This window comes from Garra rufa, chromosome 4 (genome assembly GCF_049309525.1).
Source record: "Garra rufa chromosome 4, GarRuf1.0, whole genome shotgun sequence".
Lineage (NCBI taxonomy): Eukaryota > Metazoa > Chordata > Actinopteri > Cypriniformes > Cyprinidae > Garra > Garra rufa.
The window spans coordinates 32,682,143-32,708,982 of record NC_133364.1 but is presented as its reverse complement, the minus strand read 5'-3'; the positions used below and the strand labels follow the sequence as shown (position 1 = coordinate 32,708,982).

General features: G+C 41.6%; 2 protein-coding genes across 2 annotated transcripts in view; one reads left to right on the top strand and one right to left on the bottom strand.

The window, feature by feature from the left end:
- Window positions 1-26,840, bottom strand: part of LOC141333833 (uncharacterized) — a 376,082-nt gene that overhangs the window by 103,356 nt on the left and 245,886 nt on the right. The gene's annotated exons all lie outside the window — the stretch shown is intronic.
- LOC141333897 (uncharacterized) lies at window positions 1,822-26,645 on the top strand. The gene is made up of 2 exons (XM_073839057.1): window positions 1,822-2,633; window positions 25,164-26,645. Exons 1-2 carry the CDS (start codon window positions 1,887-1,889, stop codon window positions 25,941-25,943), a joined length of 1,527 nt encoding a protein of 508 aa, XP_073695158.1. The 5' UTR covers window positions 1,822-1,886; the 3' UTR covers window positions 25,944-26,645.

The window sequence follows — 26,840 nt, the reverse complement described above, 5'->3', positions numbered from 1 at the left end:
AAAATAAAAATAGAAACCATCACAGAAACTAATAATTTCCACTACAAATATCATAACAAACATTGCTATCACCAGTAAAACCATTACAAATTATGTGATTTGGTTTCTATTTATTTATTTTTTTTCTCAGCAAAAAGAGAAATGCCTCAAGACTTTTAGTTTAGTCTGGCGATCTGACGTCATAAGGATGCGCCACATTCCTGCATCTGTGGTTCGGCTGAAGAAAGGTGTGTGCTTTTAATATTTTGAAGTGTTTACGTAAAAATAATTTAGAGATTTATATATATATATATATATATATAACTGAGAAATACATTTTAATTAAAAAAGCAATGTAACACTGTAAAACTTTAATTAGTGACAATAATGAAGTTTATTTTGTGCGTGTAAACAGCATGTGGACACGTTGCGTTTCATTCGCTCCAGGAGCTGAATCTATTGCATCGTAAAATGATTCACTGTTTTGAATCGAATCAGTGCTCACTGACGACATCTGCTGCTCAAAACAACGAACATGTAATGTGTGACCCTGGACCACAAAACTAGTCATGCGTGTAAATTTGTTGAAATTGAGATTCTTATGTCATCTGAAAGCTGAGTAAACAATAGGACAATGTTTGTCTGAGATACAACTATTTGAAAACCTGGAATCTGATGGTGCAAAAAAAATCTAAGTATTGAGAAAATCCCCTTTAAAGTTGTCCAAATGAAGTTCTTAGCAATGCATATTACTAATCAAAAATCAAGTTTTTATATATTTATTGTAAAAAAAATTACAAAATATCTTCATGGAACATGATCTTTACTTATATGCTAATGATTTTTGGCATTAAAGAAAAATTGATAATTTTGACCCATACAATGTATTTTTGGCTATTGCTACAAATACAACATGTTACTTAAGACTGGTTTTGTGGTCCAGGGTCACATATGTGTAATGACAACATTTATAAAACAATAGCAAATGTTTTCATGATTAACATTCAAATCAGTAAATACTAATTAAATATATCTTAATGCAAATGGGAACATTGTAGGCTATATAATTTGAGTCATTTAATTCATTTGAATGCTACGATTTTTGTTTTGTTGTCATATCAGGCCATTTAAGACCATTAACTCTCACTCTGACTGACTCCTTACCAGTGTTCTGACAACTGAACTGATTGACACACACCCAGAGATTATTTCTGCATTTAAAAATGCAGTTTGCATTTGATTTTTCTGTTAATTATAATAATTTCAAACAGGACAAAGTGTCCAAAGACAGAAAAACTCCTGAAGAAGCTGAGATCCACATGATACTATTATAAAGATGGCGTTTATTAAAGAGGAGAGTGAAGACTTGAAGATTGAAGTGTTCAGAGTCAAACATGAAGATACTGAGGAACAAACAGGTTGGTTTTCATTCTTAAAGCAGAACTCACTCATTTGATCCTCATTAAATTGTCCAGCACCACAGAATAGAGAAAATACCCTTAAATTCTGCTCTGCACCTCATACAAAACTGTTGCGTCAGAGAAGACTGAGACTGCAATGCATTGTCATTTGGAATATTTGGTACTGCTTTTGACATTTTTGCAAAATAAGTTACTGTGATTTCACTTGTCTGTTATGTTTTTTTCTTTATACTGTACATATTTTTTGATAGATGATTATGGTTAGATTTAGAGGTTACTAAAATACTGATTTCTTTTTTTTGTAATTTTATAAATTCATGTTTGTTCCCTTGTGCGTCTGCTTTGTGCCACTGAACTGGTGTTAACTTGTATTTTTCTCTTTTCACCTCAGACCTGATGGCACTGAAAAAGGAGCATCAAGAACTAAATAAAACAGAAGAGAAAGATCAAAATGAGAAATATCAGGATTTCAAAATCGAAGAAGAAATGATTAGTTGCATGCAAACTGAAGAGAATTCCTCAGCAAAAAACCCTCAAAAAACACAAACTACAAACCTTAATCCCCACTTGGTAACTCATATTGGAGAGAGCTCTTTTACGTGCCGACAGTGTGGAGAAATTTTCAATGAAAAAGAAAGCTTTAAAATCCACATGAAAACTCACATTGAAAAGAAGCCATTCGTATGCACTCAATGTGCAAAGAGTTTTACACAGAAGAAAACCCTTAACGTCCACATGAAAACTCACTCTGGTAAGAGACCGCATGAATGTGATCAGTGTGGAAAGAGTTTCATACAAAGAAAAACCCTTAATGTCCACATGAGAATTCACACCGGAGACAAACCTTACATCTGTCCTCAGTGTGAAAAGAGTTTCAGAACTAAAGGAAACCTTAAGATTCACATTAGAAGTCACACTGGAGAGAACCCGTTCACATGCAATCAATGTGGAAAGTGTTTCAGAAAAAAATTTAACCTTAATTATCACATGAGGATTCATTCAAGTGAGAAGAGTTTTAAATGTCATCAGTGTGAAAAGAGTTTCACAGACACGAATCACCTTGAGGATCATGTTAAAATTCACATCGGAGAAAAGTCTTTCATGTGCCATCACTGTGGAAAGAGTTTCAAATGCAAAGCAAACCTTGAGAATCACATGAGAGTTCACACTGGAGAAAAGCCTTTCACCTGCCCTCAGTGTGGAAAGAGTTGCACGATTAAAGGAAACCTAAAGATTCACATGAGAATACACACAGGAGAGACTCATTCTGGGAAGAATTTGCCGTTTTCCTCAAAGTGATGAGGTTAAGAAAACAGAGTCATTTATTGGATCACCCCCTTCTCATTTCTTCATATATCTACAAGTATGGAATTATGTTAAAAGTGATATACCAGTTTTGAAACTCTCCAATCCCCTGAACATCTTTATATTTACATGACATCTGATCTTTAAAGGTTCTTGTTTCTATTTGATAAATATCTCAATAACTCAATGGTTTCTCCTACACAACATTTGAAGATTTCAAGACGTTTGGACGTTTTCCATCAGCTCTAACTTTCATCTCATAAAGTTGTGCACAGATTGCATTATTTTTGTACTAGATTACATTCTATATACTCTATGTCACTGTAATGTATTAAAAGTTCAACAAGGGAACCGAAAATGTGTAATTCTAGTGTGAATAGTTTTGTTTCATTCAAGGGTGTTTAAGATTTAAGGTTTTCCTCACGACTCTGTTGTTGCTGTATTAGGCTGTTCTCCGTCTTTGGAGACCTATAGTCCCAATCAAACTCACCCATGTGAAAATAAAGTGTACTTGAGTGCACTTAAAAATATTTAAATGCATGAAAGTACATTAGTAGTACAATCTTTTATTTTGTGCTAAATAAAATTGTAAAGATTATACACTATAAATACACTAGTTAAAAGTGTACTTTTACCTTAGTAGTATTTTGAAATTGTGAAAGAAAATACAACTGATATTTAAATAGATTTTTAGGTCAAAGCAACTACTACTGCAAAAATAAACATAGAGTTTTATTAGTGTATTTCTTAAAAGTATGTTTTGAATGCTTTAAAAAATAGTTCAGTGTTAGTGCACTTGTAGATAGTTACCCTAAGTTTAAATTAAACTGATTTTATTTAAAATGTATTAGACATAGAAACAGCGATACAAAAGCCTGTGTAAAGATGTTTCATATGCATTAAACGTCTCTCTGGGCAGCGCAAACGCAAATTTGAATGTCACATTGTGACTCAAGACTTTATTAGACATAGTTATGGGAACCTTCTAGGAATGTTACCAAGAACGTTCCCTGTTGGTTAGCCAGAAAAGTTTTCTTAACGTAAATAGAATGAAAGAATCTATTTTAATATACTTTAAAATGTAATTTATTTCTGAAATTTCAGCATCAATACTCTAGTCTTCTAATTACTCCAGTGTCACATGATCAATGGAATTATTGTAAATGCTAAATTATTATCAATGTTAGAAGCTGTTGTGCTGTTTAATATTTGTAATAACCTGTGATACTTTTTTCAGGATCCTTTCATGGATAAAGTGATTGTAAAGACTCATATGTTTAGATAAAAGTTATATTTTAAATAACTGCTGTTCTTTTAAACTTATTCATCAAAGAATCCTGAAAAAGTATCACAGGCTCCAAAACATACACTGACAACATTGACAATAACATTGACAATAAATCAGCATATTGATAATAAATGAGAATGATCTCTGAAAGATCATGTAACACTGGTGTAATGATGCTGAACATTCAGCTTTGCATCTTGGAAATAAATTATATTGGAAAGGATAGTAAAATATAAAACTTATTTTAAATTGTAATAATCTTTCACAAGTTTACTGTTTTGTTTAAATAAATGCAGTCTTGATGAACATACACAACTTTTTTTTTTAAAGAACATTAAAAATCATACTGATTTAACTGTAACACACATCACTCTCTCTGTCTTTGACTGTATCTGTCATCCCTCTGTCTGTGTCTGACTTTCATTGTTTTGCAAAATATCTAATGTATTGTCCTTTTTGTTCTTTTCTATATTTTAGCCACTCTTTGCATCCTGGGATGGGGAAGCATCTGGAGCTGAACTGTTCTCCTTTTTTGATCAGAATATTTGTTGGACTCACTTGGGGCCTTGTTGTTTGGCCATGTTGGACTGTTCATGAAATTGTGAAAATTCATCACTGTCTTTGTGGTATTTAGAAACATTTAATTATGATCATGTTGGTTAACTTGATGTTGGTTAAACTTTGGCTAAATATTGGTTAAACTTAAAGTTTTGCAGGGTAATGTATGTTTCAAGTAAATATTTTCATGCCCAATTTATTTTGGAATTCAGAATAATACTAAATACACTGCTCTATGACATTTCTTTCATGCAAATTTGAGAGTTATATGTTAAATAAAATTGGACCTGTTTTTCAAGATTAAGATGTGTCAAATTATTATTATTTTTGTTTTTATTAAATAATAGGTGCACTGAGTTTACATACTATACAACACTTTATGCAGTTAAATATTGTTTAAAGCTTATGCAGTTAATAAATTGTTTAGATTGCTAGTCATTAATATTCAGCAATCTGGAAAATAAATACTGCAAATACAGAATACACAAATTAAAGTAGTTTACTGTAAATAAAACTCAACAATGTAAAAAATACAGTTATTTGTTGTAATCAGGAAATACAGGATGATGCTGTAAATTAAAATTACAGCAATGCTGCTGTAAATATTACAGTAACCGGCTGGCAACCCTGCTGCCAGTATTTTACTGTAAAATTTACAGCAAATTGTTTTACAGTGTAGGGGGTCATCATGTAGGGCAGACAAGGGTTCCCTCTGTCCCCCAGCAAGACCACTGAAGTGTCCTATAATGGTAGTTAGTTAAAAAGTGGAATTAAAAAATATGCAAGGCAGAAAAACAGCACCCTGTTGAATTTGTGGTGAAACGATGACTCTCTAAAAATTCGGGCATCATGTACAGACCCTGGCCATTTGGCTTCAACATTAGTGATGAGGATGGTTGCAACACATATTACCTAGTCATCCTAGGGAACACGAATGAGTGTGATTGAACTTGTGATTGATTGGTTTCAACTTTAATTTAGCACCCATAATTCTGTTGTTACCTGCACATTGATGTGGGTTCCATCAATGCATCCACTCACATTTTGAAACCTTGAAATTGGAAAATGTTATATAATTGTTTAAATTATAATGGCTGTACTCATTTATACAGTATGAACATATTTGCATGGATTAAGTAGTACTGTGCAACATAAATATTTCGCATAGAATGTCATTCAAAGGACAAACCCACCAAAATGGTGTAATTTGAGGCCAGGGAACTGCACAAAAGGGTGTAGGAACAGTTTAACAAAAAAATATAAATAATACTACCCTTAAAAAAATAGTTTAGGCTCAATCCCAATTCTACCCCTTACCCCTACACTTAGCCCTACCCCTCCGTTTGGCGCGTTCACATGAAGGGGTAGGGGTGTCTCATTTCTCTTTTGGTTGGAGGGGTAGGGGTAAGGGGAAGGGCCAGATAGCCCTCCAAACGAAGATTTTTCAGGACCTCACTTCAAACGAAGGGCTAAGAGAAATTTCCAACATGGCTGCTCACTCGAGCAAGCAGACTCGTAAATATAAGTAATTTTTGCCTTTAATAAGGATTTTCATGACAATGTTTCATTATATGTTTATTACCTTCAATCTTGTGTTTGTGTTTATGGTGTTGTTTTGTAAATAAACGTTTGCAAAAAAATCGCTAAAGTTTGCTAGCAGATAGCACTGATTGCACGATATTACAAAATATATTTTTATGTCATATACACTTGACTGCATGTTAGAAACATGAAAGACCAGTGGCACGGTAATTTGCAACGGTGGTGTAGGTGTGGTATACGCGGTATACGGTGTATACACACTTCCACTTTTTAAATCCCCTCTGATGCGCATTATTCAGTGTCCTGCATTCGCCAAAATCATGGCAGTCCACCACATCCAGTCATGTGAATAAATGTAAATATTCGCTCAAAACACCCAATAAAGGCAGTGATGATGCAGTCAGGACCGTGGAGCCGGCCTGCTTTGAAATGTATTTAATGATTGCGCCTAATGCACCTGCGCCCGCTCACCGCACCAGTAATTTAAATCAGTACATAATAATAAAAACGATACCTTACAAATAAAAAGAAGCTGATTTTTACGATCAGAAATTTCTTAAACCAGTGAACCCCTGTAAACATTTTAGTCCAAGGATACAGAAAACGAATGCGTTCAAATAAAAAGTTCAAAACGAAATTCGCAAATGAAGCATATATACTTCTCCAGGCACCACTACACTGATCAGCAATTTGCCGCGCATGTGATAATGCGTTGTTTGTTTTGCTTACGGCCACATGTGAATGAACGGTGCGTACACCGTACATTTGTACTTTTTGCAACATGACAACATTTTGACATCTTGGAATGAGTGATAAACATCTGCGCATGTCCTCTGACGTAACATTAGGAACTAGCGACAACCTATGATGACGTAAAACAGTGTTGTAGTGGTGTCCCATTTCTTAGGGGAAATATTTTAGCCCTTCCCCTTTACACTTTGTTTCAAGGGACAAGGGGAAGGGGCGAGGGGTAGGCGAAGGGGTAAAAAATAGAATTGGGATTGGGCCTTAGTCATCTTTAAAATCCCAAAGATGCTTTGCCATTTTTAAATTTCAAATGAGCTTCATTAGTAGTTATTATCAGCACACAGTTAGACAGCATATATAAACATGTATTTCATCAAAAATAAACCTCTGAAAACCTTTGAAATGTTTCTTATTTTGTATGTAGCCTATTCTTTCTTATGTAAAGCCATGTATCCATTTATTTTTGTGACTGTTGACACAACAGCATGTTAACAGGACTTTTATTTTGCTCTGGTTGTCTGACGTTATAGCGCTGCGTCGCGCTCCAGCATCTGTGTTTCAGCTGAAGGAAGGTTTGTGGTTTTATTATTTTACAGTGTTGATACAGTTTCATTTATAGTGTTTAATTACAAGCAATGAAAAGTTAATTATTATTGGCTGTAAAACTGTCATACTTTATATAACATTAATGAATGTAATTGTGTGTAAATAAAACGTACTCGGTTACTAACGTAACCTCGGTTCTCTCAGAGAGGGAACGAGTACTGCGTAAGCTTACGCTTGGGGAAAATCCTTTCCGCGAGAGATATTGAAGCCAAATTTATCCTTAAAAATTATCCTTAATTTTGTATTAATGTAAAACGCGTTGCCGCAGTGAGCAGACATAGGCGAGGCGCATTGCGTGCCTATTGGCTGCTCTGCAGCAACTGCAGCACCTATCGAGCGAGGCTTGGCGCGATGCCAGCTCCAGTGAGGGCATTTCGCGCCTAATACGTCATCTCCCACCGAAAGTGGCGTGATCCAAGCCTATAAATATCGCTCGAAGGCAGCTACACTCTGGTTTTTTCATCATAAAAGCGCCCAGAGCACGCGCTTGCACGGCAAGGTACGCAGTACTCGTTCCCTCTCTGAGAGAACCGAGGTTACGTTAGTAACCGAGTACGTTCTCTTACGAGAGGTCTCTCGTACTGCGTAAGCTTACGCTTGGGGACCCCATGTAAAACGCCGTGCATGCCAAGATCTGATACCATAGACCCGAGGGCGATAGCCCGGGGTTCATATAGTGCTTGAACGTGCTTGAACGTATAAGGGGATTAGGACCCTAGAAACACTGGCTCCTGGTGTATCCGGGCAGGTAAACGACCTGGATAAACTTGGAACATGGGTCTAGATATCTGTTAATATCTAGACCGATAGCAACTTGGCCTGTAGGGCGGGAACCTCCAAGTTGTAGAATCTTATGAATGTAGACGGAGAGGCCCAGCCTGCCGCCGTACAAATGTCTTGCAAGTTAATCCCACTCGACCCAGCCCACGACGAGGCCACGCCCCTCGTGGAATGTGCTCTGACACCCAGCGGGCATTGCATGCCCTTGGACTCGTACGCCAGTGCAATAGCATCCACTATCCATCTGGATAAAGTCTGTTTTGACGCAGCCATTCCTTTAGAATGCCCGTAAAACGAGACAAACAGCTGTTCTGTCTGTCTAAAAGCAGACGTGCGAGACACATAGACTCTTAGCGCTCTAACTGGACATAAGAGTCTCGCGTCAGCCTCTTCATCCACAACCGGTAGAGCAGACAGTGCGATGACCTGTGCTCGAAACGGTGTGTTAATAGACTTTGGCACATATCCATGCTTGGGTTTGAGTATAACTTTAGAGTCGTTAGGTCCAAACTCCATGCATGTCGCGCTCACGGAGAGCGCGTGCAAGTCTCCTACGCGCTTCACTGAAGCGAGCGCTAGGAGGAATATAGCCTTAAGAGACAGATATTTTAATTCAGCCGCCTGTAGTGGTTCGAATGGTCCGCCCTTCATAGCGTCCAGCACCACAGAAAGGTCCCACGTTGGGACTGAAGGCGGTCTGGGTGGATTTAATCTCTTAGCTCCTCTAAGGAAGCGTATGATTAAATCGTTCCTCCCTATTGACTGACCTAGCGTTGTCCTCGAGAACGCTGCTATGGCCGCCACATAAACTTTGAGCGTGGACGGGGACCTGCCCTTGTCCAGCAGCTCTTGTACGAAGGAAAGTACATCTGTCACACCACAGTCTGTGGGTGTGGATCCACGGGCTGTGCACCAGTCCGCAAATATCGACCACTTCGAGGCATAGAGCCGTCTAGTAGATGGAGCCCTAGCCTGTGTGATCGTTGATATCACTCCTTTGGGGAATTAATCATATATTCCCTGGTGACCCATACATGAAGGGACCACAGCTCGGGGTGAGGGTGCCAAATCGCGCCGCCCGCCTGCGAGAGGAGGTCTCTCCTCACAGGTATTGGCCACGGTGCGATGCTCGTCATCTGCATCAGCACTGGGAACCAAGGCTGGTTCCCCCAAAACGGCGCTATTAGCAGTATTGCACACCCTTCCTCCTTCACCCTCTCTATCACCTGAGGTAGGAGAGAGACTGGGGGAAAAGCATAAAGAGGACGGCGGGGCCACGCATGGGCTAGCGCGTCCTTGGCTTTGGAAAAGAATTCTAGACAATGAGCGTTGTCCTGAGATGCAAATAGATCTATCTCCGCTCTGCCGAATATTTTCCATAATAGCTGCACCGTCTGAGGGTGCAGCGACCATTCGCCCGCCGGAACATTGTTCCTGGACAGTCTGTCTGGTCCTACATTTAAGGTCCCCCGCATGTGCGCTGCCCTCAGCGAGCGCAGGTTGCGATGAGCCCAGACCAGAAGGCGTTCTGCAAGTGCATGTAGGTTTCTGGACCTGAGACCGCCCTGGCGATTTATGTAAGCCACTACCGATGTGTTGTCGGAGCGGACTAATACATGACTTCCCTTCAATAAGGGAAGAAAGTATGTCAGCGCATTCTCCACTGCCATCATTTCGAGGCAGTTGATATGCAGTGATTTCTCGCGTTCTGACCATAGGCCGAACGACGGTCTGCCCTCTAGCAGCGCTCCCCATCCCGAGGTGGACGCGTCCGTGGACACTACTTTCACCTTCGAGGGTCTCTCTAGAGTGACACCTTTTCGGTACCAGTCGGCTGCTCTCCACGGCATCAGGGCTGTAACGCAACTCTGATTGATCGTGAGACGGAGTCGACCGGACGCCCACGCTCGGCGCGGCACGCGCGCTTTCAGCCAGAACTGCAGTGGGCGCATGCAAAGCATCCCTAACTGTAGAACTGATGATGCTGAGGCCATAAGACCTAACACTCTTTGAAAGGTCTTGAGCGGGGCAGACGTGCTGCAGCAGAGCGCGCTCACTGCGCTCTGAATGTTCAGCGCGCGCACTGACGATAGCTTCGCTGTCATTGACAGCGAATCCAGTTCTATGCCCAGGAAGGAGATATTCTGGCTGGGGTTCAGCAAGCTTTTCTCCCAATTGACTTTCAAACCCAAGTTCTCGAGGTGATCGAGTAACATGGTCGTGTGCTCCCTGAGCATTGAGCGAGATTGCGCTAAAATCAGCCAATCGTCCAAATAATTCAGTATTCGCACGCCTTTCAGTCTGAGCGGGGCGAGCGCTGCGTCCATGCACTTCGTAAACGTACGGGGTGCTAGGGACAAACCGAATGGCAGGACTGTGTACTGATAAGCTTGGCCCTCGAAGGCGAATCTCAAAAATCGCCTGTGACGCGACGCTATCTGTATTAGAAAATACGCGTCTTTCAGATCCACTGACACAAACCAGTCTCCTCGGCACACTTGTGCGAGGATTTTCTTGGTTGTGAGCATTCTGAACTTTCGCTTCACCAGTGCTTTGTTCAGTTGTCTTAGATCTAGTATGGGCCTGACTCCCCCGCCTTTTTTCGGTATCAGGAAGTATTTGCTGTACAGCCCTCCTTCGCTCTGACCTTGAGACAGGGGTTCTATGACACCTTTGCTCAATAATGTGGTCACTTCGGCTCGTAGCAGGTGTGCTGCATCTGCCTGTATCGTGGTCTCGACGCGCGCCGTGTAACGGCGAGGGCGTCGTCGAAACTGGAGCGAATAGCCTCTCTTTATGATGTCCAGCACCCATTTTGAAACCCCTGGGAGTTTTTCCCATGCATTTGCATGTAATGCAAGGGGGTGGGTACGAAGCGCGCTCCGATCTGTTAATAACGGGGCCGCTTCGGTGTCTGTGACATGCAAGGCTCGGGGTACGCTGACCGCGGGGACTGCTATCTCTGTGTGTATATGTGGTTGCGTGGTAACGGCCACATTTAACACACTCGATGCAGCTTTTAGCCGCGTAGACGGAGCGTCGTCCGGTTTCGTTTTTACAGAAACCGTAAGACCTGCCTGATGTGATATGTGTGGGCACTCTGGGGTGGGCACATTTATCACATGTGAAGCGCAGCCGATTCGGGTCGACTTTATGTGCGCGGGGTTTGTATGACAGGATGTGCTCATGTGTAGTGATGGACACTGGGCAGTGGGCATGCGAGCTACACACAAAACACCTTCGGCTATGGCCGGAACACCCGAAAATACACTCCTTTGAGGATTTAATTGGGTAGCCGTGAGCACGGCTTTTGAGTGCAGACAAGCAGGCTGCAGCGCCGGCTTGATGACTGCGGATAATGCTAGAACAGCCACATTTCTTGGAGCTGAGCGAGCGAATACTTTCGGTGAAAGTCTGGCAGCCGTGGGACTCGCGCACCGGCGTTTAACACTCCAAACAGCGTTCGCCTGCATAGTGCGAACGCACTCCTGGTTTCGTTTTTACAGAAACCGGTTGACGTGCATAATGAGGTGTCTGTGAGCACTGTGAAGCGGGCACATTTAATACTCCAAACAACGTTCGCCTGCATAGAGCGAATGCACTGTTGGTTTCGTTTTTACAGAAACCGGTTGACGTGCATAATGAGGTGTCTGTGAGCACTGTGAAGCGGGCACATTTAACACTCCAAACAACCATCGCCTGCATAGAGCGAATGCACTGTTGGTTTCGTTTTTTACAGAAACAGTTTGACGTGCATAATGTGGTGTCTGTGGGCACTGTGAAGCGGGCACATTTACCACGTGTGACGCGCAATCGATCTGAGTCGATTTTATGTGCGCTGTGCTTGTGTGTAGAGATGAGCACTGGTTAGTGGGCATATTCTTACGACACGTGAAACACCATCGGCCGTGGCCGGGACACCAGATAATACACTTTATTGGGAGTTTATCTGTGTAGCCGTGGGAACGACTTTTGTGTGCAGGCAAACGGGCGACGGAGCCGGTTTGTTGGCTGCAGAAAACACTGGAACAGTCACATTTCCTGGGACTGGACGAGCGATTAACTTTGGTGGGGGCATGCGAGCTACACACAAAACACCTTCGGCTATGGCCGGAACACCCGAAAATACACTCCTTTGAGGATTTAATTGGGTAGCCGTGAGCACGGCTTTTGAGTGCAGACAAGCAGGCTGCAGCGCCGGCTTGATGACTGCGGATAATGCTAGAACAGCCACATTTCTTGGAGCTGAGCGAGCGAATACTTTCGGTGAAAGTCTGGCAGCCGTGGGACTCGCGCACCGGCGTTTAACACTCCAAACAGCGTTCGCCTGCATAGTGCGAACGCACTCCTGGTTTCGTTTTTACAGAAACCGGTTGACGTGCATAATGAGGTGTCTGTGAGCACTGTGAAGCGGGCACATTTAATACTCCAAACAACCATCGCCTGCATAGAGCGAATGCACTGTTGGTTTCGTTTTTTACAGAAACAGTTTGACGTGCATAATGTGGTGTCTGTGGGCACTGTGAAGCGGGCACATTTACCACGTGTGACGCGCAATCGATCTGAGTCGATTTTATGTGCGCTGTGCTTGTGTGTAGAGATGAGCACTGGTTAGTGGGCATATTCTTACGACACGTGAAACACCATCGGCCGTGGCCGGGACACCAGATAATACACTTTATTGGGAGTTTATCTGTGTAGCCGTGGGAACGACTTTTGTGTGCAGGCAAACGGGCGACGGAGCCGGTTTGTTGGCTGCAGAAAACACTGGAACAGTCACATTTCCTGGGTCTGGCAACAGCGGGACTCGTACAACGTCGTTTTCCTAGTTGTGCTAGGACGATTTCGGAGGCTCAGGTTTCAACTCAATCCTGGGCCGCGGGCCGCGTCTGGCGGGGCGGCGGCCAGACGAGAAAACATCAGAAAGCGTTAGCCACGGGTGCCTCTCAGCAACGGTGAGAGGCCATGTTACGCAGCGCTGACGCGGCCAGGCGGCGGCGAAGCAGGTTTGACGTCTGACGGCAAGCTTTAGAGGGGAGGGCCGACTTAGCACGCCGTCCAGCGGAGGGCAGACATAAGTGGGCTGTTATCGCCTCTTCTGAGCAGCATGCGCGTTCCCGCTCTGGCGGGAAACGGAAATCCTCTTCCTCCTTCATGGCCCCCCTCGTCAGCGGCGTCGATGGAAGCGGTGGCATACAGCGGCCGCTTTACGTCCGGAACAGAGGCTGACGAGGTCCATGAAGCAGGCGGGCGAACCGGCGAGCTTTGTCGGCTGGGGGAAGGGTCCGGGGCCCGCTGGGCACGGCGCTTTTTACGGCGCGACACCGCGCAGGCGGGGGAGCAGTCTCAGTGAAGAAGGCAAGGCAAGTCCTCAGAGTCGCCATTGGCATCTGCACGAGCCGTATGAAAGCATCTTTAAAAAGACACTTTGCTCTTTTAGAGAAACAGTGTGTATCACAGCGGCGACACACACTGTAGATTATAAAGGATATAGGCGCCGGAAAGCGCAGCAGGAAGGCACGGAAGGCGGCGTGGCCAGCAGCTCCAATGGCTCGTCCCGCTGAGATGCTTGCAGTCGACGGCGGCTTCTTCTCCGGCTCCAGCGATGCGTGTGCTTCGCTTGAAGGATGAAAAAATCAGAGTGTAGCTGCCTTCGAGCGATATTTATAGGCTTGGATCACGCCACTTTCGGCGGGAGATGACGTATTAGGCGCGAAATGCCCTCATTGGAGCTGGCATCGCGCCAAGCCTCGCTCGATAGGTGCTGCAGTTGCTGCAGAGCAGCCAATAGGCACGCAATACGCCTCGCCTATGTCTGCTCACTGCGGCAACGCGTTTTACATTAATACAAAATTAAGGATAATTTTTTGGCTTCAATATCTCTCGCGGAAAGGATTTTCCCCAAGCGTAAGCTTACGCAGTACGAGAGACCTCTCGTAAGAGAACGCATTCACAAACGGGGCGTCTCATATCGCTCCCTATACACTGAACCGTCTAAACACCAATTCAGTCGCTGGCAAGTAGTGATAAAAAAGCGGAGCTTTTCTAAAATTCGAGTCAACTGAATCAAATGCTTTGCAAAATGATTCACTGATTTGAATCACTGCACATTACTGAAGAGACCTGAAGCACAAAACAGAGTAAATGCGATAATGCCATTTGCAAACTGCAAACTTTTTTTTATTAAAATGCAATGTGTTAAATATAACCTGCAAATAAATCAATACCACTTATAAATCTTAATACAAAATGAACCTTTATAAGTGTCTCTTTTATCAATTTGAATGCTAGTTCTGTTTTTTTTTTTTTTTTTTTCCTCAGGTAATTCAAGGCCATTATCTATCACTCTGACTTCCTAACCAGTAAGCTGACTACTGAACTAGGGGTCTGATTGAGACACACCCAGAGATTCAGCTTGGACTTACTTTTATTTATTATTCTCTTTTAATAAACCTGACAGAGTAACTTGCAGAAAAAAAAAACTCCAGTCGAATCAACTGAGATCCACGTGACATTACAAAGATGGTGTTTATTAAAGAAGAGAGCGAAGACAGCAGGATTGAAGAAACATTCAGTGTCAAACATGAAGATACTGAGGAACAAACAGGTTGGTTTTCATTCTCAAAGTTGAATGATGAAATGAATGTTTCTAAACACACAAAAGTACTGTCCTGCTTAAATTGACTGGTTGGCTGGTTATAGCTGGTCATTCAGCCTTGTGTTAGCTGGTCAGCAGGCTGGTTTTAGAGGGGTTTTGGCACCTTCCTTAGCTGGACAGGCTGGGGGACCAGCTGGAACAACCAGCTAAAACAAGTATTACCAAATAAGACCAGCCAATCAGCTTAAGATTGTTTTAGCTGGGTTTTTTCAGCAGGGAACTTAACATAAATTGTAAAAATATGACAAATACTGATGAATAAATTGTAAAATAAGGCTATTAAAGCAGTCCTAAATGAGTTTTTTTTATAACAATAAAGTTAGTAAGTTGGTATGAGCCATAAGATGTCTCTTCATTTATATAAGCACAGTGGCAGCAGTCAGATTTACGAGACTTAAAGGGATAGTTCACCCAAAAATAAAAAAATTAGCCCATGATTTATTCACTCTCAAGGCATCCTAGGTGTGTGTGATTTTCTTCTTTCAGAAATATCTAATTGGATTGAATCATTCTTTCAAGCCTTATGGCAGTGAATGGGTGTTGTTTAGTAGTTCAAAAGAAGTTCAGTGAAGCGCAAACATCTTAAAAAGTGCTCCACATGGCTCCAGGGATGAATAAAATGCTCCTGAAGTGAATTGATGTTTGTTAGGAAAATATACATACTGTATTTAAAATATTATAAACTGTTTTGTCTGGCTTCTGCTGATACCTGGAATACACTACATGATTCTTGCCCCTCCATTTTCTGCCGATTTACAGTCTGGACAAGTTGACACTAGTTGCCAAAAATTAGAGCCAGTCTGCAGATTTGAGTTGACAGGTTCCATAGAAAATCATGTAGTGTCTGATGGTCACAGACTCTGATTCCACTGTGATTGAACGACTTCAAAATCTGGTGTTGTGTGATCCTCATGTAGGGTATGATGGCCATTTTCCTCTGTCACTATTTACAAAAGAAGTAAGTGTATGATGCCTTGATATGAAAATCGCTTAGTGTATTCTAACCTTAACTGTCATACGTGCACACATGAGAGTTGCGTTTCAGTGTACGACCTGTTTCATCCATGTAGGATGTAGGCGTAGCGTAAGATTTGGTAAGAATATGCTACTCTTGTGAACTTTTTGTTTACAGGGGCAAAGGAAGTAAAGTTTCCTTTGTTCAACAAAGTAAAACCAGTCTCCTCCTGGCTTATATAAAAATTCTCCGACATTTTTCTTTAAAAAAATCCTTGTTTTGTAATCCATGACCAGTGTTTTGTTTTGCTTCTCTCCTTACGTTACACATACGTCCTATTTCATCCACCGGACTATTGTGATTGTGTGTATAACTGTAAGCGGAAGCTGGAGATGAGATGTATAAAGGTTAAAATATGGTTTGAAAATATTTTCTTACAAAAATGCATTGATTTGCTTCAGGAGACTGTTATTCACCCTCTGGAGCTGTGCGGGACACTTTTTATGATGGATGGATGCGCTTTGAAATGAAAATTATTATCTGAATTTTTTACGATTGACGGATTGTGTGCACCCAGAGAGATAACCAACTAAAAGGGACACCAGTAATACCTATAGAGCTGGGATCCTCAAATATGGCTTGCGAAATCCAATTTCCTGGAGAGTTCCAGCTCCAACACTGATCAAACTCACCTACATGTGATTTTCTAATGATCCTGAAGACATTGATTAGCATGCTTAAGTTTGATTAGGGTTAGAGCTCTCTGCTATAGCGTAATATAACTAAGAGATCTTGATGGGAAATCGTATCAAAGACCGTGCTTGGATCAAGTAGAATAAGTATAATTAAAGAGTCCAGAATCAGCTGCCATCAGCATATTATGGACAACTTTTACAATGGCAGTCTCTGTACTATGCAGTGGGTAGAAACCTGACTGGAATTTTTCAAGCAGTCTATCTTTTAAAAGTTGGGAATGAACCTGATATGGAACAACCTAAACCAAAAATTTTGAGAGAAAGGGGAAATTGGAAATTGGCAAAATTATTAGGGTCAGTGCTTGGTTTCTTGAGTCTTGGAATTATTACAGCAACCATAAAATATGAAGGAACCACGCGAGAGGTTCAAAGCTATAAAATAAAGACAAAATAGTTCTCAAGAGTTATTTCTGCTACACTATAAGCACAGTCTGCTGTCAGATAGTGAATCTGAATCAGATGTGTTAAATAAGTGACATGCAAAAAATGTAGAGCAGGGGGTCTCCATGATAATTGAGAACCGCTGACTTAGTGGGTAGTATCATGGTCCGTGTACGTTTTATTCATTTCATTTTCAAATTGAAATGAAATAAGCAGAAATAAGAAAAAGGCTCATTTATTCATTTTTTCATTTGTTAAGAAAAAAAAAAAAAAAAAAACTCGATTTTTTGTTTTTTGTTTCACGGGCAGAAAACGGATAAACGACTTCAAAATTCGATTTTCCACATGTGTGCGGTCACGAGACGCCCCTTTACGCCGATTGGTCAACCAAATCTGGACAGGTGACGCCATTCATTGTTCGTTCAACAAAATAAAAGACCATTAGTTAAAAAAAGACCATTATTTATTTATTTTCATTCTTTATTTTCATTCTAATTGCAGTCTTTAAAACTACGAACATACAAGGGAAATAACATTAATTGCATCAAAATATAATAAAAAAGACACTTAAAAATAATAAAATAGAAAAAGCAATAAGAAAATCACATGTTCATATGTGTACAAATAGTTAGGCCTACAAATTATTCAAAACAAAAAACATTTTAAGCTTTCAAATAATTTAAAGCTTGTGTTGCGTTGTTTATTGTAAGATGTAAAAATATGATATATTTTTTCAACAAAATTATGGCTTTCTTTTGTTCAACCTAACTCGTTTCACAGAAATATTTATTTCATAGCTATTATCTGCACCCCGCATTTTTTATTTTGCTGTATGGTTTATAATCTGAGTATCTGCGGTACCCAGACAGCGCAAAGAAGAACAGATCAGTGTTCAGTCAAGTGTAAATGCACAGCAGTCATAACTTTTCTTTTAGACGTTATGCTCAGTTTTGGACAAGTGATGGTAAGTGAAAATACTGTAATGCAAATCGACTGAAGGTACTGAGAGTGGAGAATTAAATTCAATTAAGTTTTTTATAGAAATGTTATAAAGAAATTTTTTTTTATAGAAATATCAATGTAGTTATACAATACAGTTGTCCGCTTCATAAAGCACGAGCAACAGGGCAAGAGACGAGTGATTCAGCGAAATGATTGACACGACGATTAAGATAGATAGATAGATAGATAGATAGATAACACACATATATATATATATATATATATATATATATATATATATATATATACAGGGGCGGAGTGGCAATCGGGACGACCGGGACTTTTCCCGGTCGGCCGCCCGAAGGATTTACACAGCAGATCACAAATTGAGCGGGCGCCGAGGTGAACGCGACCGGCCTGAGCTTATTAGAATCATTGACATTACTAAATTCTCTGCGAATAGCGGCCAAATACTCCCACATACTCCCCCCCCTAAAAGTCCAACCAACATTTATATCAGTTGCTCACTCTCTATCATCAGTTCCGGCCCTCCCTATAGGCGAACTAAGCGGCTGCTTAGAGCCCCGCTGCCACTAGGGGGCCCCCACTAGTTGTACGAGTCATTACGTTGCAAAGCGCGTGGCTGTCACTAGCCAAGTTTCCATCCAGTTTTTGCACTGTTTTGTTATCGACAAAGAGAATATGTGTAAAAAAAAAAAAAAACTGCAAAATTTGCTGTCTACATCCCCTTCCAACCGCTGTTGCTCATGATGTAGGCCTATATGAAGCAGATGATTGTCTGTTGTTCCGCTGAACTACCTTGGTATTACGTCTATAAAAACTATTTCTATATAATATTTTAATAATAAATGACGGTGGGGCGGTGGGCAAGTAATTTAATTGTTAAATGGCCGAAAACTTTTTACAGCGTTATTTTTTTTTATCTTGCTGATATCAACATTTTACTTAAGCATCAAGGCTGTGCACACTTATAGTAACTTAAATCCTGGCGAAATGAAACGTTCCTGCAGGGGCGGATTTAGCCATTTTGGGGCCCAAGGCAAACACAGACATGGGGCCCTCTACATCTTTTGTTCCTCCTTGTAAAACTGTAAAATCTTATTTTCATAATATATTACCTGTGCAATAATATTTATTGTCTATTCACAAGTAGGGCTGCACGATAAATGAAATCGCAATTGTGATTAATCGGAAGCTGCGATTGTCATGCATATCTTTTAGGGAAGCACGGTGACTGTGATTTCCATTTCTGTGTGATCAGCAGTAAATCTTCATCCAAAGGCCAGAGGGCGCTCTGTTTCTCGGAAACGCCAAAATCACCTGAAGGAGAAATCTAGAAAACACTTATTGCTTCATCTAAATAAAACTAAATAAAGATTGAACTGCTTTCATTGATTCAACGTGACTAATGAACACACGACTACGACAATATATTGTTTACTGAAGTTTGTATTATTATACTTTTTATTATAATAAAGTACATTTATACTGCATGCCTTCATCACTGTTTAGAATTCTATTAACTATGTTCTGTGCATTATTATGTGTAAGAAGCCACATCATTTCACAGAAGGATTAATTTCAAACACTCGACTGATGTTATGAAGTACGTTTGGAGTAAAAACATTATTTAAGGTGGGTTTTTCGCGTGCTTTGAGATGTAGCACCATTTTTTACACAGCGCGTATTTCACTGAGAAGCACAAGAATCGACATCAGCTTATTTCTGCTTTTTAGCTTTACCGTCGTCAGCTGGTGACGGTGACATCAGAAAAAATTTTGTTAGCTTTGGTAGTGTTGCTATTTTTTTGCTTTCCTCCCATTTCCTCGTTTTTTGCTTAGCTTCATTTTAGCTCTGTGCACAAGCCGTCTGTTAATCACTTCTGCTGTTCTGCAGCAGATGCGCAGTGACGTGAAATAATGGAATAGTCCAACAGTGTGGTGTTCAAGGGTGCCCGCGCCTGAGTGCCCCTAAGATATATTGTATATAAAAGTATTCTGATGACTTTTCAGAGAATTTTTGACATTTGCCATAAAGTAAAAAAAAAAGAAAAAACACCTCGACCAAAATTTTTTGAGGGGGCCCCCTTGCAGCTCGGGGCCCAAGGCAACTGCCTACCTTTGCCTAATGGCAAAGTCCGCCCCTGCGTTCCTGTGGCTATGATATACAGTGCAGTAAAAAAATAAATTCTCCACTCTCGGTACCTTCAGTCGATTTGCATTACAGTATTTGGACTTACCATCGCTTGTCCAAAACTGAGCATAATGTCTAAAAGAAAAGTTATGACTGCTGTGCATTTACACACTTGACTGAACACTGATCTTTGCGCTGCCTGTACCGCAGATACTCAGATTTAAAATCATTGAGCAAAATAAAACATGCTGGAAGCAGATTAATATTTGTGAAATAAATATTTGTGAAATGAGTTAGGTTGAACAGAATAAAGCCCAGTCAGAGGACTATCTTCTTGTTGACTCTCATTTTAATAGAAACAGCCAGGTATGCAATGGTTAAAAGAATCAAGAAATAACACAACACAAGCTGTAAATTATTTTAAAGCTGTAAATCTATTGTTTGAATAATTTGTAACTTCTTGTGTACATGTGATTTTCTAATTGCTTTTTCAATTTTATTATTATTATAATATTTTAGTTAAATTGTATTATATTTTGATGTAATTAATGTTATTGCACTTGTATGTTTGTTGTTTTAAAGACTTCAAAAGAATGAAAATAAATGAAGTATGGTCTTTTATTTTGTTGAACAAACAATGAATGGCGTCACCTGTCCAGATTTGGTTGACCAATTGGCGTAAAGGGGCGTCTCGTGACCGCCCACATGTGGAAAACGAATTTTGAAGTCGTTTATCCGTTTTCTACCCGTGAACCAAAAAACGAAAATCGAGCCAAAATCTCGTTTTTTCGTTTTCTGAACAAATGAAAAAACGAACAAATGAGCCGTTTTCTTATTTCTGCTTATTTCGTTTCGATTTGAAAATTAAATGAATAAAATTTACACGGACCTATCTTGCATATATGTTGCAGGTTTTTAAATGTATTGATGTATGTTGCTTTGTGCTATTAAAATGGGATAAACTTGTATTGGTCTCTTTCTGCTTTAGACCTGATGCTGCTGAAAGAGGAAAGGGAAGAACTAAATGAAATAGAAGACAAAGCTCAGTATAAGAAACATGATTTCACTGGAGAAAACATGTTTAGTTGTTCACAAACTAAACAGACTACACAAAAGACAGGAGCTAGAGGTAATTTCATCTGCCAACCGTGTGGAAAGAGTTACACTAAAAAAGAAAGCCTTGAAAAACATTCAAGAATTCACACTGGAGAGAAACGTCTCAGGTTACGTATGTAACCTTGGTTCCCTGAGAACAGGGAACGAGACACTGCGTCCTCTAGAGGGCGCTATGGGGAACGTTGCAACGTGACTCGTGTCTGAAGAATGAATAGAAAAACTACATGAAATGGCCGGCGACAGCGTATGACGTCACGCAGCGCGACCGTCGCTGCCGCTGCGTCACTACCGGGCGACCAACACATAAAAGGGGCGCCAATACAACACAATACATCTTAATGTCGGAAGCATTGTTTGTCCTAAGCATGGCGAAAAAAGGTCTAGAGGACGCAGTGTCTCGTTCCCTGTTCTCAGGGAACCAAGGTTACATACGTAACCTGAGACGTTCCCTTTCGAAGGGAACTCCCACTGCGTCCTCTAGAGGGCGCTATGGGGAACAATATACCAACGCTGCCATGCTGAGGGGAGTGCATACTAAAACGTATAGGTAGTACTAGCATCAATTCAGAGAATTGCCCCTGCTAGGACGTAGTGACAGCCTAAGCGTTGTCCTCCACGGCCAGTGCCTGAACTGTACCTAACTTACCTGAATCTGGGTTAGAACCCAGTGAACAGTTCTAAGGCTTGGAATTAGAAATAATTCCTTCTGGAGGAAACGGCTAAATCTCCTCAGAGATTTAGACTTGCAAGGAGCCACCTCAGTGAGGTGTCCTAATAATGGATGGTTGGTAGAAATCAACAGTGATATCTAAGAGTTGAACCCAGGGGACCGGGGTTATAAGCCAACTCTAATAAATGGGAACGAAGCGAAGATGCGTGACCCATACCATAAAGGGTTTAAGAGAAGAACCCAGAGCTTGGTGGGAACTTACCAACATGTGGATTTTATAAAGCCCATATGAATACGGACCTGCCACTCTTGTGGTCTTTATTAAAGATGCCCAGGCGTAGCGTGGGACACTTACCGAGATGATCGGATTTAAGGAGAGTGTTTTCCCAGGGGGTTTCACTACCAGCTCCATGCTGTCTAAGTAGACAGAAGAAAGGCTTTTATCCTCAGATAAAAGTTTCCTACTCCGGACAGAAGCTCGCAAGCTACCTGTGAACAGAGATAAACATGGTAGCTGAACCATCCTGTAATAGTGGACGATGGTAGAGGACAAATCCTTAAGCCCTGAACCCCAGGGAGGATAATCCTTCATAAGGGGGCACTGCTCTCAGGAACCCATTGGAGGGGGGAGCGTGCACGCCAGTCCACACAGCCTGTATAACAGAGAGGAGCATGTCTCTACTGCTCTAGGAACCCTTTCCTCGGAAAGGGGAGCGGTAGGTGCCATATTAGATTCTCCTGAATTACCGTTTGAGGCTGGCTTCCAGGCCCTGATTTAGGGAGGAAAACCCGTCCTATTGGTTTTGACACTTCATAAACCTTTTCTCAAAAAGGGAAGTGAAACGAGGAGATCGAGAATTTTTTGGTGTCAAAAAAGGCTCAAATCCTTTCCTCAGAAAGGAGAGCATTATTAAACCTGGGTGCAGACTCTGCATCAAGCCTTATCCCAGCCCTCAGACTAGGATAAGACTTTTACATCTCCAAAAAGGGGAGTGCTCAAATCCTTTTCTCAAAAAGGGGAACACTGTTATAGGCCTTACCTCAGCCCTCAGACTAGGGTAAGAATGGAGTCACAAAGTGATGCTCATTTTATAACACACCCTTACCTCAGAAAGGGGAGCATTCACATAAGAGACCTTTGAAGTCCAAACCCAATGTTTATGCACCAAAGTGTGCTCAAATAAACCTTTTCCGCAGAAAAAGGGGAGCATTTTCCTTAGTTGTTCCGAGTCTGCAGCGAGCACTTCCCCCGCCCTCAGGCGTATTGTTAGAGGGTGGCCTGCTGCACTCCATACACAGCGAACTCCTGTCTCAACAGGTTAGAAAGGCTCTGTTTCCGCAGAAAATAGAGGCCCGTAGTTCACTAGGAGAAGAAACGACAGGAAACTCGTTCTCCTGTTTGACACTTCTTAAAAGCCTTTCCTCAGAAAGGGAAGTGAAATAAAGCCTGAGGAACGAGAATGAACCCTAAGGTGCCAATTTTTCTTTTTGAGGTGTTTTGACCCCAAAAGATGCTCAGATCCTTTCCTCAGAAAGAAGAGCAATCCTAAACCTGGGTGTAGTTTCTACAGATTTTAACCCATCGTTTAGGAAAATTTGTCACCAGGGTGTGCTCAAATAAACCTTTTCCGCAGAAAAAGGGAGCATTTTTCGTTCTCTGGCCTAGAGGGCCCTCATTAGGGACCCTTTCCTCAGAAAGGGGGGAGCCCAGCTCGTCACGAGGCCTGTAGAGGTGAGAATCAACCTAGATAAGAAGGGAAAGATCCTTTTTCCCATAGTAATACTTCTAAGAAATACCCTCTCAAAAAAGGGGAAGTATTGCTACCAGCGCTTATGTTTCTGCCTCAACAGAACACAAGCTGTTATCCTGGTTAGAGGGATTCTCAGAACAGGCCTGCGGAAGACAGCGTTAAACATGTTTAAGGGCGATCCTAAGACCAAACTTAGGGAGCTTACCTTAAAAGGGGGACATAAAAATCCCAAGTCTAACATGTGCTGTAAGGGTGGTTAACCATCCGACCTGTGATGTGGAGAAGACGCACACTGCCATAACCATAGTCCATAGGATCAGAGGGGGAGTATCCGCCGTATGTCTCCTTCATAACTTTCTTCTCTGAGAAGTAAAGACAACACACAGGCCTGAGACAGTATGAAGTTATTTTTCTTTTATTAAAAGAAAATGGATCGTACTCACCCATAAATCCAAAAAAGGGCCATTGAGCCTTGGAAACTAACAGATCAGTAAAAGACCTCTGGTTAGTCCTTTTAAACGCAGCCCAAACCAACAGAGTGGGCTGTCTACTTAAACCCTAGCAGGGGAGACAGCACCATCTAGGCAAGAGCTACAAGAGAAATGTCTTAAACAATACACAGACATCCTCAGATATCTGTGTGTAGGAAGGACCAACCGAGGTAAAAACTGACCGAAAGCCTCCAGACCCTAAAGGGGGAAGAATTAACACACAGCTAGCCTCAGACAGCTGCAGTTTAATAAGACTGTTCTGCCATAATCATGGCTGAATTAGTCTTAGGAAATCCCCTTCTTATAGCGGTAAATTAACTCCACAATCGCGACGCGCATCACATATCCGGCTCCCGCGGGAGCTAAATATACTCCGCCCAAGCGCCAAATTCCCTCAGGAAAAAAAGCAAGCGAATGCGACGCCGCGAATGCGTTTGTTAATGCCGCGAGAGGCAAACACACTCATGCAAAATGAGGAACAGAGAAACTCACCTCACTCCTTTGCGAATGCGTTTTCGCTATAAGCACATTAGTTCCCTCGGGAGCCAGACATGCTGTAATTTACCACACCCACGTAGCAGAGATTCGTGCAAGTAGGTATGAGAGCGTGCCTCTCGTTATAACCAAGCAATGAATGCATCGATTGCATTCTACTCTTTCAAAAAGCTGATCTGCTTGTGTTATTCCCTCACAGCTTGCGGCAGTGTGAAAGTGCAGGTATTCCTCAGATTACCACACACGTCATATGTGCCTCTGGTGAGAGAGTATGCATTCCGAGACAAAGAATTGCTGAAGACAACAAAGATGTATTGTGTTGTATTGGCGCCCCTTTTATGTGTTGGTCGCCCGGTAGTGACGCAGCGGCAGCGACGGTCGCGCTGCGTGACGTCATACGCTGTCGCCGGCCATTTCATGTAGTTTTTCTATTCATTCTTCAGACACGAGTCACGTTGCAACGTTCCCCATAGCGCCCTCTAGAGGACGCAGTGGGAGTTCCCTTCGAAAGGGAACCTTACATATGCCGTCTATGTGGACTTAGACTTACTCAAAAGGGAGCCCTTAACAGACACATGAGAATTCACACCGGAGAAAAGCCTTACACCTGCAAACTGTGTGGAAAAAGTTTCAATCAAAAAGGAGTCCTTATAAACCACATGAGAATTCATACTGGAGAGAAGCCTTATACTTGCCAACAGTGTGAAAAGAGTTTCTCTCTACAGAGAAACCTCGAAGCCCACATGAGCATTCACACTGGAGAGAGATATTACAAATGCCAACAATGTGCAAAAAGTTTTACAAAAAATGAAACCCTTAAAAGGCACAGTAGAATTCACACTGGAGAGAAACCTTATACCTGCCCTCAATGTGGACTGAGTTTCACTCAAATAGGATCCCTCAGCAGGCACATGAGAATTCACACCGGAGAGAAGCCTTACACTTGCGAAATGTGTGGAAATAGTTTCAATCAAAATGGAGACCTTAAAAACCACATGCGAATTCACACTGGAGAGAAGCCTTATATCTGTGAACAGTGTGGGAAAAGTTTCTTTAATAATGGAACCCTTAAAAGGCACAATAGAATTCACACTGGAGAGAAGCCTTACGCTTGCCAACTGTGTGGAAAAAGTTTCTTTAAAAAAGAAACTCTTAAAAGGCACATGAGAATTCATACCGGAGAGAAACCTTACATCTGCGAACAATGTGGAAAAAGTTTCTTTAAAAAAGAAACTCTTAAAAGGCACATGAGAATTCATACCGGAGAGAAACCTTACATCTGCCCTCAATGTGGACTAAGTTTCACTCAAAATGAAACCCTTAACAGGCATATTAGAATTCACATATGAAAAGTACCAAGATGATCCACAAAGTAGTCCATGTGACATCAGTGCTTCAACTGTAATTGTACAAAGCTACAAGAGTACTTTTTGTGCAAAGAAAACAAAAAATAAAACATTATTCTACATTATAATCTGTACTGTGTCACTTGTGAATGAGTGTTCATGAGAGTACTATGATGCATGCACGTGGCAGCGCCAGTGCCAGCGCTGACCCAGACCCAAATCTAACGCTATGGCGTTGAACATGTTACATGCGGAGAGAAGTACACTCTAAGGAAGCTATTGAAATCTATTGATCTGCATCAGCACTGCCACATAAATGCATCTGAGTCTACTTCTGAACCATGTTTGGTTCTTGGGCAGCATTGGAATTAATGTAGCATCACTTTTTTCTAATGTTGTGTTAAATGTCCTGTGACTGTATGTTTTTGTTGTTTATTTTTATCCGGCACTGGTCAATTCCATACCCAGAATGACCTTTACAGGTTGTTGCTGGGATCCTCTTCCACTCCTCAGGGAGCTGCTGAATGTTAGACACATGGTGCTTCTTCACCTTATGCTTGAGAATGCCCCATAGGTGCTTAATAGGGTTCAGGTCTGGAGACAAACTTGGCCACCCTTACCTTCAGCTTCCTCAGCAAGGCAGTTGTCAAATTGGTGTTGTGTTTGGGGTCGTTATCTTGTTGGAAAACTGTCGTTCAGCCTAGTTTCTGGAGGGAAGGCATCCTGTTCTGCTTCAGAATGTACATCACATAATGGAATCCATATTTCCCTTGTCGAGGAAATTCCTGTTTAGAGACTCTCCGTCAATAAAGACAAATCGATTAAAGCTTTAAAGGTTTATTTCTTGCAAGAAAGGTTCACAGTCAAACAGATACAGTGCCCTGCCCGAGTGTGACAAAG

What these genes read in the sequence shown, in the direction of transcription:
- LOC141333897 (XM_073839057.1), top strand. Translation starts at nt 1,887, where the DNA reads ATGATTAGTTGCATGCAAACTGAAGAGAATTCCTCAGCAAAAAACCCT. An exon ending in CGATTAAAGGAAACCTAAAG is followed by an intron (nt 2,634 to 25,163) that starts ATTCACATGAGA and finishes GGAGCCCTTAAC; the next exon opens with AGACACATGAGAATTCACAC.